Source organism: Vulpes lagopus, chromosome 14 (genome assembly GCF_018345385.1).
Source record: "Vulpes lagopus strain Blue_001 chromosome 14, ASM1834538v1, whole genome shotgun sequence".
NCBI lineage: Eukaryota > Metazoa > Chordata > Mammalia > Carnivora > Canidae > Vulpes > Vulpes lagopus.
The window spans coordinates 17503909-17519626 of record NC_054837.1 but is presented as its reverse complement, the minus strand read 5'-3'; the positions used below and the strand labels follow the sequence as shown (position 1 = coordinate 17519626).

Genomic DNA, 15718 nt, shown 5'->3' with positions numbered 1-15718 from the left:
TGCCATGGCCTAGCCAAGTTTACACACACAATTGACCATCACAGGCATTTACATGGGTAGAGAGCAATAAGGATGGAGACGTGCCTGGGTGACAAAGGATAGACAGAAATAAATTCTTGTGTCAACGTGACTTCACAGCTGCCATTATTTCATAGAATGGTGATTTACTTACCATTTCTTGTTGTTGGGTGCTTTGTTTAATTCCTGTATCTTGCTCATCAATCACAATAACATAGGTACCTTCACCGCCTGTACGTGCCCAGCTCAGCAGCACCTGGGTGCTATGGGTGCAGGGTCGGCTTCCTCCCAGCCCTGCCTGCAAGGAGTCCTAAGTCTGGCACACACTTGACTGTGTCTGGCTTTGTGGTTTCAGGTCGGAAGAGCCCTCTCCCCAGTGGTTAAAGGAGCTAAAATCCAAGAAGAGACAAAGCCTGTATGAGAACCAAGCTTGAGCAGGTATGAGGGGAGGGCATGGTGGAGAACCTGGGGAGAGCCTGCAGTCCAAGGAGTGGAGATCCTGGACTGGGAGTCAAAGGGTTAGAGTCTCGAGGTGTTGCACTCTAGGAGAGAGAAGAGAAAATGGGTGCAAGTGTCCTGGGTTCCTCTAAAGGGAGCAGTGAGGATCTGTTTTCTCTTAGGGGAAAAAAACCCATGTGGACAGCCTGGTTGAGGAGCCAGATAACCTAGGCTCTGGGCTCACGCACTTCTCTCTGCATCTCAAAACCCTTTTATAAAGTGGAAAGGCAGGACATCAGAGGTTAGCTTAATCTGAAATGTCTCCAGTTTTTACCTTCATATACCACCGGTATAATTAAAAATTATTTTGAACAAAAAAGTTTTAAAAAGTGAGATTATTAAATATGCCCTGGTGTAGGTCCCACATGACTTCACATCTCGAACTTCAGGCTCTCAGTAAAATGGGGTAACAGCGCCCATGTCACCGAGTGGTCCCCAGAGCTCACTGAGGATGCACTAAAGTGCTGGTGGTCAGTCCTAGGTGTAAGAGCACTCGCTTCCTGCTCCGTAAAAAGTTGGCTCTGATGTGAGTAGCACAGGAAACCCACCAGCGCATTACCCAGAAAACACTGACAACAAAGCGTTTTCAGGTCCTCCTTAGTGGCAAAACCTGACCTGCATGGATGTCTGTCCTTTACACTGCAGGTATATTATGGGGGTGTTACATATTATGTATGTATATGGGTCACATAATGTATATTTATGCATATATGCGTGTATATATGTGTATATAATAACCTCTCCCCCACCCACCCAATTTCTAAATCCCAAGTAAATCTGCACTCAAGGGTTTGGGATAAGGAATCTGACCCTGTGTTTATTTTGTGTTTAGCGCTATACATGTAATATTTCAGTTAACCTTCCAGCAGTACACCTGAGGAAACAGGCTGGAGTCCTAACCTGACCTTCAACCTCATGTTTATTCAACTTAATCTGGCCACCTGCCCACTGTCCTCATCCCACTCCTAAAAATAAAAAAAATAAAAAAATAAAAAAAAGGAAAGAAAGAAAGAAGAAAGAGAAAGAAGGAAATAAAGAAAAAGGGACACCTGGATGGCACAATGGTTGAGCATTGCACAGGGAGCCTGCTTCTCCCTCTGCCTGTGTCTCTGCCTCTCTCTGTGTGTCTCTCATGAATAAATAAACAAAAATCTTTTTAAATTCTTTTAAAAAAGAAAGAAAAAAAAAGTCATCTTTCCTGGCCTGTGGCTTGTGGGGATGGCCATCTTGGAGAATACCAGAAAAGGTTTAAAGGCTTGATGGCAGAGACACATAGGGTCACATGTTCCCCTTGCTGACACCAGGACTGTCCCTTCCTCTCCAGACAGGGGACACTGCCACGTCTAATGAACAGAAGCCTTAACTGTCGGAACCCGAAGATGAGGCCACGCTGATGTCATTCCTTCCTGCACATGGTTACCTACCTGGGCCCTTCCAGTTGGGTGGAGAACACTATCCAGCACCTCCTGCCCCTCTGCAGACTCTCCCCGGATCAGGGCGGGAAGACCCACCCTCCTCAAGCACTTGCACGTCTCCCCAGACAGCACTTCAAGCTGAGAACAAAGCCAGGCTGCCCAGAATTGTCCATGCTGGTGGTTTTGTGTTTTATGTAAAACTGTGTGTTTCTACCTACTTTAGACATCACTCCAGGAACATCAGTTCGAGGCTGGACCATCTCCCTGGGTTCCGGAAAACACCTGTATTGTGAAAGCACCTCTTTCTCCAGGGCAAGTCTCTTTCAAAAGCATATTTCCAAGGAAGAAGAAACTCTGTTTCCTGCTGTAATTGTGGTCCAGGGCAGCGTTATTGGGTTGGGTTTTGATTGCTCTTTTGGTGAGTTCCATCTCCCTCCCTCTCAAAGAATCAGCAGTTCCAATTTTTTTTAAACGTACCACCCTCATTTCAAGTGTATTTACCCTTACAATGGGGCTGTGTGCATAGTTGACTTGTTCATTATCTATCACTTTTATTTGCTTTAGAAGGCGTTAAAGCAATAATTCAGCCAATTTTCTTTGAAATTTGATATGTATATATGTTTTTTACGTTAAAGAGCAGAAGGAAAGATGTATGAATAATTTGCTTGAAGTATCCGATCATCTCAGGTTATCTTACCCCATCCATGCTTTTAACAAAAACTCCAATTGTCATCTTTGTGTGTATATATGTTTTTTCTTGGTTTCTTTTCATTTGAGCTCTGGTTTCTGTGGAGTGACCTTTGTCCCTTGGCCTCAAGGGTTCATAAACTGCAGCCCAAATGTGGTGCCTTTTCCACTCAAACATCAGACCCTCCCTGAGAATTTTTTTCTCCAGTCTTTTTTGAACACCACCCGAGTTGCCAGCATGGAAGAGCCATTCCAAATTGGAACAAATGGATGAATGGGGGGTTCTTCTGCTTCTTCTCACCTCTTCCTTCTACCACTTCCCCACCCCACCCCCTGCCAACCCCACCCAATTGAGTGCTCCCTCGAGGTCCAAATGTAGGAAGGGAGGTCTTACTGAAATCCTTCTCTGGACAGAAGTACTGGATGCTAGGTGACAAAGTGTAGGATTTGCCTTGCCTCTTTTCTTTCTTGCTAACTCTAAGCTCATTCCCAGGAATATCTAAGACCTCTGGGGGTTGTAGGCACTCTCTACATGGTCTTTCTTTTTGGAAATCCTCAACACCAGCCTCCTCCACCTGTGAAACCCAAGGATCCAGCAAACACCCCAGATATTCTTGACTGGCCACCTGCCATGCCTGGAGTTGCCATAAACTTTGTGCCAACCTTCTCTGGGAGATGCCCATTGCCGAGAAAGATGCTTGGGCAGTTCATTGGACCCCCAGTGACTGCTGAGGGGCCCCCGGGCTGAGTTTCCTAAGGCTAGATATGGAAGGGATGGGCCTCATGCATACCCACCCAGTGACTTCCCAAGACATGAAAATCTTTCTTGATAAATCCATTATTTGCAAATGGTGTCAAAACATCCCTTCCTTCTCCCTGGCCATGTCTTCAGGAGTCTCCATTTGTCTCCCCATCTCTTCTTCCTCCCTTATCACCTTTTACCATCTCTTCCTTCTCTTGGGAGTGGGGGTCAGGTGTACAGGTCAATCCTGTTTCTCCAGGTTCAGCTGAAGCCCCGCCCCCTTCCCTGTCAGGTTAGCTGAACTTTGGCTACCGATGGGCGGTTGTGCGGTTGTAGATCCTGTCACCCACCCAGCTTTTTCCATTTGGAAGCCTCATGCATCTGTGTCTAGAGATTTGGCCTACTTGATAATAGTTTGTGTTCTTTTTGTTCTCCGAGTTAGTGGTCAGTCAGTTCTCTGTGGCCTTTGGGTGGAGATACGATTCCTCTAAGAACTGCATCTTTGGGTGATTTGTCTTTTCTTTCCTTCTCCTTCTTAAGTAGGAGCACAGGGCTTGAACTCACAACCCTGAGATCAAGACCTGAGCTAAGATCAAGAGTCAAATGCCTGACTGAGCCCACCCAGGTGTCCGTAGATCTGGTTAATGTTTTAAAACAATTTTCATGCAATGGCTTTCCAGGTCAATAAGTCCCCTTTAAAGGCACTCATGCTCTGACCCTGACTCTTTCTGTCTGTCTTTCCTTCAGGTGGGAACGGCCCCTTGGTACCATCCTGGTCAGTAGAAATTGACCTGCTGTATTCAATGAGATTATAGATACTCACCATGCAGAACTCTCCAATCCTTAATTAGATGTGTCTTAGCCCAAATACACTCAACACGAAAGAGCACTTGAACATGAGATTAACCTGGAGATCTTTTGCCTAACCTCCCACACCTTGATTGGAAAAAATATCCTTTAATTCCTTGGTGATTAGGACATTCAAAGTCCACCCCCTTGGGATTGAGGAGAGCAGCCTCACCTCTTCCTGCAGAGCAGACATCACAGTAGGTCAGGAGCCACCCTCTTCACACAGGGTCCCCTTGACCTCTGGGTCCCACTACGCTCAGTGCAAGGAAGTTAGAAGTGACTGGTGCTTGGAACTTCTGCAGATGACTGGGCAAGCACATCATTGGTTTTCCCCTCTTCCTAAGCTGAGTGAACTCTTTGGCATTAAGCGAGTGGTTATATGCTGGTTTCTTGAGTTTGCCTGGAGCCTCTTTTTAAACTAACTTAATATGCCTTAATCGTTTGTATGCAATCAAATCACCTCCCTCATCCAGGCACCTTCCTGGGGGTCTTTGGCTCTCCTTAAATGAGAGTCTTACATGGAATGCAAATCCCTATGTATGCACAATCTGTCTGTCTACAGACACACAAACACGCACGCACACACACAGACACAGACACACACACACACACACACACACACACACCCTTTGCACATCAGCATTTTGACAGCTGGTCTTTTGATAAGTCTGTATCTTTTTCCCCCACCATAGATCCCCTTCTTCATGATCCTGATGAAATCAGGATCATCAGGAGCCTGATGAAACAGAGACCTTTAGCCTATGAAATCCCATGGCAAGGCCTCAAAAATCAGTGTTGTGGAGAATTCCTTGGTGCCACCAGAGAAATTCTGGCAAAACTGAAGCTTCGCATTGTTTCAGGTTGGGGGTTTTGAGTGACATTGACCTGACAGCCTCAGGTTACCGAGGATTCGGGAAAAGGACCATTAGATGGGAAGTTTTCCAGGGGACAAGCCAAGTCCTATGCTTTCAGACAAATGTATTTGCCTCTGTGTGTGCAGGAAAGTGAGGCCAGCTCTAGGTATTGCTAAGGAGAGAGCATAACAATAGGCACAGGCCAGGGATCCCAGAGCTTAGAGGCTGTGCAGCAGAGTGGGGGAAACCATCAGCATGCTCTCCCCAACGAACAGCTCAGCTGCTTGCACCTGGTGCTGGTGGCTGTCTTGTCCATTTACACTTGCACATTTTTCATCATGATGCCCCCAGACTGCCCCAGGAGCCAGGCATAATCACAAAGCTGAAAATCCACAGGCACATGGTCAGATCACCTCCAAAACTAAATGTTTTGGCAATGGTGACTTGGGCCTCTGTGGAAGACAATGTCCCAAGGAGAACGTTGTCAAGCCTGCCCCTCCCTCACCAGTTTGTTTCTCTCCCTCAGTCCCTGTGGTTTTCCCCCTGCCCCACAGTCTCAGTCGCCTCCCTTAGTACAGGAAGTGAGGTTACTTAGCCCTTTGTGTAACTAGCGTTTCAAGGTGAGCCCGAGGGGAGATGTAGAGGCAGGAGAAAAGCTCTGTCCAATGGGAGACACCCTCCCCGCTAATTTACGCCATGGCAAGTCACTACAGTAATGGAGAAACCTCCTACAGCCTCAATTGTGCCTTTCTTCCTCTACCACATGTTAAAACGTGGAAGCAAAACCCCCATGGCATCATGATTCTACGGGGTAAGAGGGACAGTGTTGACAAGGAGAGGACCACCTGAAGCAGGCAGGACCCACTCCACATCTGGAAGGGAATCCTCCTGGGGCTATAGCCACCTAGGGAGCCGTGGATCTGGGCTCTGCTGAGAAGCTGCTACTAGTCAACCCTGTTGGGATTTGGGGCAAACTGATGTTCTGGAAACGCAGAGCCACTTAGAAAGCCAGTCGGCTGGAGTGAGCTGGGTCTTTGCCAGTCTCTCTCCTTTGGCTCCCACCACCCCACCCCTCTAGAATTTACTTTCTTTTGTTTGGATTGGTTCCTGCAGGAAGGGGTGCAGAAATCTGTCCTAGAAAGTCAGCCTGAGGTTCCTGGCAAGTTAACCCTGAAAATCAATCAGTCTCTCCCGTACCCCCAAATCTCCTTAAATAGTCCCCCTCTAACCTGGTGCCCTAAGATCTCCCTCCATGAATCAGACTGGACCTTTGATTTTTTTTGACAATCTCCAGTGGTGTCACACCTGCAAAACAAACAAACAAAAAATCATGCCGTTGTCTAAGGAACAATTTGAGCTTTTTTACTGGTCTCATTCCACATAGCCTTATAGATCCTGTAAATAGGGGGCTCGCAAAAGTAATATATTGTGTTATGGGAGATATTTTGTACTGTGTCGTTTCCTAAGTCATACCAATATCCTAGAAGTGATGCACTTCCCAGATGATTCTGATCCTCAAAACACTTTGTAAATTGGGGGGAGTGGAAATACATATAAATATACTATATATTTTCCTAGCCTTTCTTCTGGGTCCCTTCCTGAGATATTTGAATCATGGTAGAAAAGAAATTCGAGTCCTGTGTGTAGGGAAGTTACACCTGCTGGCGTTCTTGCAATTGCCTTATGAATTCACAAGCTCTAGGGGGTTCTGAACAGAAGGTGGACGACAGGCACTTTATCCAATCCCTGAAAGAATCTCTAATCACGTGACTGAGAATTCATCGAGAAAAACCTATATTTTTAATGTTAAAACAAATGGGGCTTCCTGGACCTCACAGAGTATTGGCTATCTACAAGTGCTTTTATATTTTGTAACTGTAAAGAGGTTTCATACGCACAGAACAGTCGGGAATCTGGTCAACTGCCGTCAAACAGGATGACCTTTGCATGTACAAAGACGTTGCATTCAGGCCATGAAAAATAGCAAATAAAGCTTCGATGCAAGTTGCACTGGAGAACTTGGTGTGTCAGTGTGTGGATGAATGGGCTCTCCCATGCATGCACGCCCGTCACCAGCTGAGTCGGTCTGTTGTCTGTGCTGAGCTGGGGGCCACGCGGCAGGAAGCCGGGAGCTGGGGTCCCGGGAGAGGGGACCCATAGAGACAAAGCAGGATTTCCATTCAACGTGGGCTTGAATCCTCGCCCTGCCGCCTCCCGGCTGTGGGATATCGCTGAGCATTGGAGCTCCAAAATGGGGGTGGTGATAGTGATGTTAGCAAGATTTAAGGCACTAGTTCTCAGCTAGGTGGATTGTGCCCCGCTTGCCACCCCATGACATCTGGCCATGACGGAAGACATGTTTGGTTATTACAGAGAGGGAAGGAAGATGCTACTGGCATCTAATGGGTAGAGACCAAGGATGCTGCTCAATATCCCACAGTGCACAGAACGGCTTCCCCACCACCAAGAGTTAACCGGCCTCAGATGGCAATAGTGCTGATCTGAGAACTCTAGACTAAGGAAACATGGCAATGCAAAGGTCCTGGGGACACAATAGGTCCTCAGGATCCTAAAGGATCTGATGGAAGGGAGTCACACCACCTCTTTCTTCCCCCATAAGATCCCTAGCATGTGGTGGCCGCGTCCCAAGTAATGGGGTCGTATCCAACGCTGTTCGTGGTCACCAGCTGGAGGTTGTCCATTGGTTTGAACCGTCAATAGCGGGCCAGATCCTCAGTGAATGGAAGCAGGCGCTTTGTTACATGATCTCTCCATGGTTGTCCATGTACAGGTGTTGCTCTGACCTCCAGCGACTCACCCAGGGTCACACAGGTCCACCTGCTTTCAGAGGCCAGCAGCCACACACAGTGTCCCACCGCCATCTCCAGGGGTGCTGGGTAACCGGGTTTTAGGCTGACTGGAGGATTTTAGCCAAAAATAATAAAACCAAGTCCTGTTTCGTAACCATTCACTCCTTGGCCCTCTCTTCATTTTAGCCTTCCAATAATATTTAATTATAATTTAAAAATGCATGGGCCTAGGTTTTTGGTTTGGGTTTGTTTTTTGGTTTCTGTGTGTTTAGGTTTGTTTGGTTTTTTTGAGGGGGGATCATAGATAAGGTGACTGTCATGATCACTTTTATTTCTATTGAGGCTAAGATCTGGTGCCTGCGGCAGGCCACCCCCTCCTCCTTCTCCCTGCTGTGTGACTTTGGGTAAGTGACCTCACCTCTCTGAAGTCAATTTCTGAGCCACTCATAAAAGTGGGGGATCACAATTCATTCCCTAAAGAGGGCTGTGTGGGGCAGCCCGGGTGGCTCAGCTGTTTAGCGCCGCCTTCAGCCCAGGGCGTGATCCTGGAGACTCGGGATCGAGTCCCACATTGGGCTCCCTGCATGGAGCCTGCTTTTCCCTCTGCCTGTGTCTCTGCCTCTCTCTCTGTGTGTCTCTCATGAATAAATAAAATAAAAATCTTAAAAATAAATAAATAAAAATCTTAAAAAAAATAAAGAGGGCTGAGTGAGGGTGAAATAATGTTCATGAAGCTGGCACAGTGCCTTGCACACAGTGGGTCTTCAATAAATGGTAGTGTGAGTTGCGTATGCCTTCTACATAAAGAAAATAAATCTTTGTTGGGTCTGTTAGCACATCCCATGGAAACCCAATTTGGGGGTTATATTTAGGGTGATCTGACTTAAAATTTAGGTCATACAGCACATAGGAAAACAGTGATCTGGGGCCCCTCGATTTAAGAGCTGGTGTCACCCAAATAGGAAGGTGATGGCTCTAGAAAGCCAAAGAAAGGGAGTTGGGGGGCACTGAAGAGCTCACACCCTGATGCTCCCCTGCCCCCGGGTGCTATCAGGCTTCCCACAAAGCTGATGAGGTCTGTCTGCCCCCGGAAGCCATCAGGGGCCAAGGCGGAGCACACGGCACTGGGGCCTCCCTGGACCTGCTATTGGAGTGCAGTGGCCTGAGCAGAATCGGGTGGACAGGGCGCTGCCTCAGCAGGCCGGGATGTGCTGGGCTGTCGAAAAGCGCCCATAAATAGGACACCCCGAGCAAAGGTGGACTGAGTCTGCAGCCGGTGCTGGCCCCTCTCTTCTTCCTGAGACTACAGCAGCAGGTCCATTCTGGGACGGGCAGGGGCAGGGAGGCGAGAGCTACCCCAGCCGGTCCAGACCTTTGGGAATCTCCGAGGGGCAGGCACGGCTGGCCCCTGCACAAACCGGGGATTCACCCAAGGCCTGGAGCCAAGAGGGAGGACCTGATACAGCTGCCAAGCCCAACTGGTGTCAGAGGGCGGTGGCCAGGGCTGAGCCCCTGGGCATGTGCTTTGGGGAGGGGGGAGCCTAAAGACCAAGCACGGCTGAGGAAGGGGCATGAGCAAATCTGGGGGGGGGGGGGGAACTGCCAAGGATGCTGAGTGTCTCCATGAGCCGGACCAGGCCGTATGTCCTGCTGAGGCCGGGTGTAGGCAGGATGGGCAACCTGAGGGCTTTGCATCACTAGGCCTGTGGCCAGAGCATATGGGCCATGCAGCTGTGCCTGCCAGCAGCGGGAACGCCGGGCCATGGTGGGGAGCAGCGGCTGTGGGGTGGCGATGTGTGTGCCTTGTGGACCACCGTGGATGTCTGAAGTGGGCATGGGGTGTGTGTGTGTGTGTGTGTGAGAGAGAGAGAAAGAGAAAGAGGGGGAGGCTGTTGTGTTCAGTGGGTGGGATGTGACTGTGTACAAGGATCACAGGAGCTTGAGTGTGTGCACGTGCATCCGTGTGCGTGTGCTGATAAACTGGAGAACAGTCCCGTGTGTCTGTGTTTCACAGGGATCATGAGGATCCTCCCATGATGACCTCATTGTGACTATCTTGGGGCTGTGTTGTGTGTCATGGTCCCCACAGGGATGAAGGGGAACTGTCTCTCTGTGTCTGTGTCTCTTTAAGTGGCTGGTACACAGTAGGAGATCCATAAAGGCATGTGGAATGAGTAACTGAATGTATGGAAACTGGGCTGCAGCAGGTGTCCCAGCACCCAGTCCCACATCCTGCATTCTCTAGACGTCTGTCTGTCCATCTCTCACCAGTCTGTGGTCTCCCGCTCATCCCGGTCACCCAGCACCAGGCCAGGCACCGAGCAGGTGCTCGTGGAATCTCTGGTGGACAAAAGATAATAGCTCAGAGGTGGGAGAGATCCCTGCAGAGAGGGACCTCCGAAGCCCACCCTCTGGCCAGGGTCCAGAGCTGGTGTGTCCACACAGAGCTTGAAGAACCCTGTTTGGGAAGCAGTTGAGTGTAGGAGGAGGGCACATGCTTTGGAGCCAGGCCCAATCCTGGCCGCTCCCTCACTGCGTGCCTTGGGGAAGTGGCTTCACCTCACTGGGCCTCAGAGTTTCCCCCTAAAAAACAGGGATCCTGATCCTATGTCCCAGTCCTTGTGGCCCATGACAGGTGCTTGGTGGATGTTGAATGACTGAATGACCGAATGCAGTGAGCGATAACCACGTCCCATAGGCAGCAAGGCTCTGTAGCTCATCCTTGACTTCAATGACATCGACACCTGGTTTGGCCCGGGTGGACCTGGTGACTTGTTTTCCTTTGGTAGAAGCCAGAGGTGTTCCTGGGGAGATGGCTGAACAGCACGGAGCTCCGGAGCAGGCTGCAGCTGGCAAGAGCCATGGAGGCCTAGGGGGCAGCTACAAGGTACGGGGCAGGGAGGGGTCCCGGGGGCTGAAGGCCTGGGGCCAGCTTCCCCTGCCAGGCAGCCCCCCTCCAGAAAGGAGCAGCGGCCCTTCTGGCCATCGGGGGCCAGGAAAGACACCTCACTCACCACGATTTTACTGCATCTTCTCTCTTTTGTGTCCTCACCTGCAGAATAGAACTGGTCACACAAACGCAGCCCGTCTCAGTGGGGCACAGAGGCCAGGGGGTTTCAGGAGACATGGTGCTGACCCTCCTGCCTGACCTCAGTCCACTTCTCTGGCTTCTCTGAGCCTCACCAGCCCCATCTGGAAAATGGGAACAGTGCTCACTGTCTCAGGCCCCAGAGCTGGTGCTAAGGAGGATTCCAACAGCTGGGATTTGTTGGCTCTTCCCTCTCTGAGCTGCCCTTGGGGGCTTTAATCTGAGAGAAGGTCTGAGGACGGATTGACTGAAGGGATTACTGTGGGCAGGAGCATTTCTGTGGACGTGCTGATGGCATTAAGGAGAGTGAAAGAGAAGCAGAGGCCTGCCTGGCCCTGGGCCTGATTGGTGGGAGCACAGGGTTGGTCTAGGGCCTTCTAAAGGCCTTTGCAAAGCCCCAGGGGGAGCTGCCCGCTAAGAAGGTGGATGCCACTGCCAGTCCTTCCCGGTTCCCCTGGCAACTGTGGGCCTTGCCCTGTGCACACCATGGGGAGAAAAGAGCCAGCTGACTTAATCCTGGTGCCTCCACCTAATTTGCTGTGCAGCCCGGGACAAGTGGCTTAGGCTTTCTGAGCTTTCTATAAAATGACCAGAACAGATATACCCCAGGGACCTTCTACAAAGACAGTTTGTGCTTCTAGGTGGAGAAGAGAGGCAAAGCCTTTCTCTTCCTTTTATTTTTTAAAAATTTTATATTTATTCATGAGAGACAGAGAGAGAGAGGCAGAGACACAGGCAGAGGGAGAAGCAGGCTCCCTGTGGGGACTCGATGTGGGACTCGATCCCGGACCCCGGGAGCCACCCAGGCGCCCCAGCCCTCCTCCTCCGTGGCAGCCTCTTCCTCTCTGGGCGTGGGTCAGGTGAAGGTCAACCCAGAGGCTGCAAACTGGTGTTACCCTCTGTCAGGCACACGGAAATTTCACATTAAGGGAAATATAGATTTCTGGCCTCTCTTGAAAAGTTTAACACGGGGCCCACGTTCCCTCCTGGCCATCAGCGGCTTCATTTCCCTCCCGTGGGTCGCTTCGCTCCTCAGCTCCGCCCGGGTACCTGCCAGGTACTTGCAATCCCTGGTTGGACGCTCCTGGAGGCGATCCCCTCCGTGGCCACGAGGGGGCAGTGCAAGCCCGAGGCCGAGGCTGGCTGTGGCCGTGCGGGTGCCTGCCGGCGCCCCAAGGAGGACTGCGCGGGCGGTGGGGGCTGGGGCGGGGGCGGGGGCGGGGGCTGGGAGCGCGACCCCGACCCCCGTGGGATGCTCAGGACGCGGCCCTTTCAGGTGATCGTGTACGAAATGGAGAACTTCCAGGGCAAGCGGTGCGAGCTCTCGGCTGAGTGCCCCAACCTGACAGAGAGCCTGCTGGAGAAGGTGGGCTCCATCCAGGTGGAGTCCGGGCCGTGAGTACCTGGGCCCCCAGCCCCCTCCTCACAGCCCTGAGCTTTCTGAGAATCAGGAGGTCCCCGTCCCGGTTCTGGATCTGCAGTGGGGCCTTAAGCAACTCCCTTCCCACCTCTGGCCTCAGTTTTCCCATCTGTCAAATGGGAATAACAGTGGCATGCGCTTCAGATGGAGTCTTTGCGAAGATGAATAGAAAGATGCACATAAATAATAGCAATATAACAATAACGAGGAAGAGGACGAGGGAGAGGAACTGTCCTCGGATTACCTACTATGTGCCGGACATCGTACTAAGGCCTTTCCTGAGGCTACACAGGGGCTGCTGCGCATAAAATAGACTCTTCATACTGTCTCCCAGGATGATTTTCTGGCTCAGAGTCTCAGCTTCCCGTATGTTCTAGGAGCTCCTTGAATACTTGGACCAGGGATCCGTGGTAGGGTTGGAGGGAGGGTTCAAGGCCAAAGGTCAGCAGCTTGGAGGCCCTCCCCTCACTAGACGCGGGTCCTCCCTCAGAAGCAGCGGTGGCGGTGGCGGTGGCGACCCGGGCCTGTTGCCTCCCACAGGTGGCTGGCGTTCGAGCGCAGAGCCTTCCGCGGGGAGCAGTTTGTCCTGGAGAAGGGCGATTACCCTCGCTGGGATGCCTGGTCCAACAGCCACCACAGTGACAGCCTCCTGTCCCTCCGGCCTCTGCACATCGTAAGTACCGCCCCTGGGGCTCCGGGGAGCTCCGAGAAGCAGGACATGCTGGGAGCTGGCGGGCCAGGGTCCCTGCCTCCGTCATCTCTGACCTAAATGATCGCATGCGACCGGAGGCAGGTGGCTCTGGAATTGTCACTGGGCTGGGGATTGGGACAGCAGGATGCACATCTTGACCTCGCCAGCATGGCACTGACACTTCCCTGGGGAGCCCTGTGTAAATCAGGAGCCTCGTTACCCGGTCTCGGCTCAGTATCCCACAGTGACACTTTCAAATGTCGCTCTGCTGCCCCACCGGCTTGCCCCTCGCTCGGGGCTGCCCCAGCCCTTCCTCCTTGTCACAACACCTGCTGTGTGCTTGCAGGACGGCAGGAGGAAAGTTAAGACCATGTCAGAACCTGGCTTAGTAAGGAGGGACTCCTCCTACGTTACTCATGTTTATCTCCTTCCCGCCTCTCGGTGCCTCGGTTTCCCGATCTGCTAAATGGTGGAGTTTCCCAAGAGCTGATAAGGGCCCCTGGTGGTTTCCTGGCTCCTGGGGCCCTAAGATTCCTAAGGACCCACCCTAGCGCTGTCCCTCCCGCAGGCCTCTGGGGACTGCCCTCCCTGGGGCCGTGGGCTTGGGGGTGGGTGTGACCCCGTGGCCCTGGAGCCTCCCGGCACCTCAGCGCCCCTGCTCCGAGCCTGGGAGCAGCTGGCCCACCCCGTGATCACCCCACCCCCCCAGGATGGCCCAGATCACAAGCTGCACCTGTTCGAGAACCCAGCCTTCAGCGGCCGCAAGATGGAGATAGTGGACGACGACGTGCCCAGCCTCTGGGCTCACGGCTTCCAGGACCGCGTGGCGAGCATCCGGGCCGTCAACGGGACGTAAGGGACCCAGCCCCCACTCCTGCCCCTGCGCCGGCCTCGCGCCCCAGATACAATCTCCATTCACTGTGCTTGCTGCCCGGCGGCCGCCCCCTGCTCCTGCAGGCCTCGAGGCCCTGGGCGCAAGGCGGCTGCCCCGAGCAACCCTGGCTCACAGCCCCACTCCAGAGCCCCGGGCTGCAAATGCCTAACTGCTCACACTCCTGTCCCGTTGGATTTCCAGCAAGCTTTGACTTGTAGGAGGTTTTATCTTTATTTTCTTTTTTAAAGGCTTTATTGATTTATTCATGAGAGACACACAGAGACAGGCAGAGGGAGAGGCAAAGACACAGGCAGAGGGAGAAGCAGGCTCCGCAAGAGAAGCCTGATGTGGGACTCGATCCCAGGATCCTGGGATCATGGCCTGAGCCAAAGGTGGACGCTCAACGCTGAGCCACCCAGGCGTCCCTTATCTTTATTTTTTAATCAAGTGAATCTGTTCCTCCTACTTGTCCCTGTCTAAATATTTGCTCCTTTTTGAAACATCCCCAGACCCTTGAACTAATTCTCAGGGTTGGTTTTTTTTTTCTTTTCATAATCTTGGTCCTTACTAAGGTAAGAAGTGACATAGTGATTCTCTAGGTATGGCCTGACTAGCACATAGGAGAGTACATAGTGCATCACCTCCTTCCTTCTAGGCTTACTAGCTCTGTTAATGCAACCTTAAGATCGCCTTCCCTTTGTCAGTGACTGCATCTCACCCTATGGGCTTGAGGTCTGGGCTTGAGCCTTGAAAGGTGCCGCCTCTCCCTGATAATAATTTATTCAACAACTTTTTACTGAGCATTTCCATGTGCAGCATATGGGGCAACAAGAATTACACAGCCTCTGCCCTCAAGAATCTTAGTCTGCTAGGGAGACACACAAGGACACAGGTATCCACAATTGACAGGAATCCACAATTCACTGAGACCAGGATTGTGATGGGGGACACACAGGTCACACGGGAGCTCTGGGAGTCCCCACCGGGGAATGCCAACTCGCTTCTGCCTGGGGGAGTCAGTCAGAATCTGAATCCCCCAGATTCAGTCCTGGGGGGAGGAGACACACAAACAAGGATGTAAAGAATATGAATGAAAGGGGAGAGGGACACCGGGCAGGACGGGATGTGTGACGGCTCAGAGACACTCCACTTCAAGGAAGGTAGAGCAAGCGAGGTTAGAGCATGGGGTGTGAAGAAAGAAGGTTGAGGGACCAGGCTGGAGACAGTTAGTGAAGGAGCAGCGTAGGGAGTTTGAATTCTCCCGAGGGCCCTGGGGAGCCCGGGAGGAATTCAGGCAGGCGGAGAGGGTGGTCCCATGCCGGCTTTAAGAGGCTCGGTGGGGCTGGAGGCGGGGGGCGTCCGTCCTCACCCCGACCTTGGTCCCCGGCAGGTGGGTCGGCTATGAGTTCCCGGGCTACCGCGGGCGCCAGTACGTGTTCGAGCGGGGCGAGTACCGCCACTGGAACGAGTGGGACGCTAACCAGCCGCAGCTGCAGTCCGTGCGCCGCATCCGGGACCAGAAGTGGCACAAGCGGGGCTGCTTCCTCAGCAGCTGAAGGGCACCCAGGCCCCAGTGGCCCAGACCCGCCCTGGGGGGCAGCAGAGGCAAGAAGAGGAGGCTCCAGGGCCAGGGTGATGGTGTGCTTGTCCCCCCTTCCCCGGAATCTGCTCAATAAAGCCTGGGGCCGGTCCCCCACCTGCCATGTTCCTCTGTGTCACTTCTTGAGGGGGCTGGCGCCTTAGGGCTCTGGGAACCCCCCAAGGGAGGCTGT

The 15718-nt window shown here is 52.1% G+C and overlaps 2 protein-coding genes across 7 annotated transcripts in view; both read left to right on the top strand.

The window, feature by feature from the left end:
* The window catches only part of KIAA1671 (KIAA1671 ortholog), a 200682-nt gene extending 193611 nt beyond the window's left edge, over nt 1-7071 (top strand). For all 5 annotated transcript variants that reach the window (XM_041728937.1, XM_041728938.1, XM_041728939.1 and 2 more), the window contains 2 exons: nt 374-456; nt 1841-7071. In XM_041728937.1, the coding sequence (XP_041584871.1) occupies nt 374-452 (79 nt within the window). In that variant the 3' untranslated portion in view covers nt 453-456; nt 1841-7071. The remainder of the gene's footprint in view (nt 1-373; nt 457-1840) is intronic.
* Nucleotides 7072-7188: 117 nt separating this feature from the next.
* On the top strand, nt 7189-15694 carry CRYBB3 (crystallin beta B3). Of its 2 annotated transcripts, XM_041728943.1 has the most exons (6): nt 7189-8277; nt 10663-10760; nt 12238-12356; nt 12922-13054; nt 13782-13924; nt 15337-15694. In XM_041728943.1, the coding sequence occupies exons 2-6, from the start codon at nt 10686-10688 to the stop codon at nt 15500-15502; spliced, it is 636 nt and encodes a 211-aa protein (XP_041584877.1). In that variant the 5' UTR covers nt 7189-8277; nt 10663-10685; the 3' UTR covers nt 15503-15694. The 2 variants fall into 2 exon arrangements, with proteins under 2 accessions (XP_041584877.1, XP_041584876.1); XM_041728942.1 differs by lacking the exon at nt 7189-8277 and having other exon boundaries at nt 9479-10760.
* The last annotated feature ends 24 nt before the right edge of the window (nt 15695-15718 follow it).

Excerpts from the sequence above, each read along its gene's own strand:
- CRYBB3 (XM_041728942.1), top strand. The coding sequence starts at position 10,605 with ATGACATCGACACCTGGTTTGGCCCGGGTGGACCTGGTGACTTGTTTT. Across the intron at positions 12,357-12,921 it reads ATCCAGGTGGAGTCCGGGCC|GTGGCTGGCGTTCGAGCGCA; the intron begins GTGAGTACCTGG and ends TGCCTCCCACAG. Across the intron at positions 13,055-13,781 it reads CCCTCCGGCCTCTGCACATC|GATGGCCCAGATCACAAGCT; the intron begins GTAAGTACCGCC and ends CCACCCCCCCAG.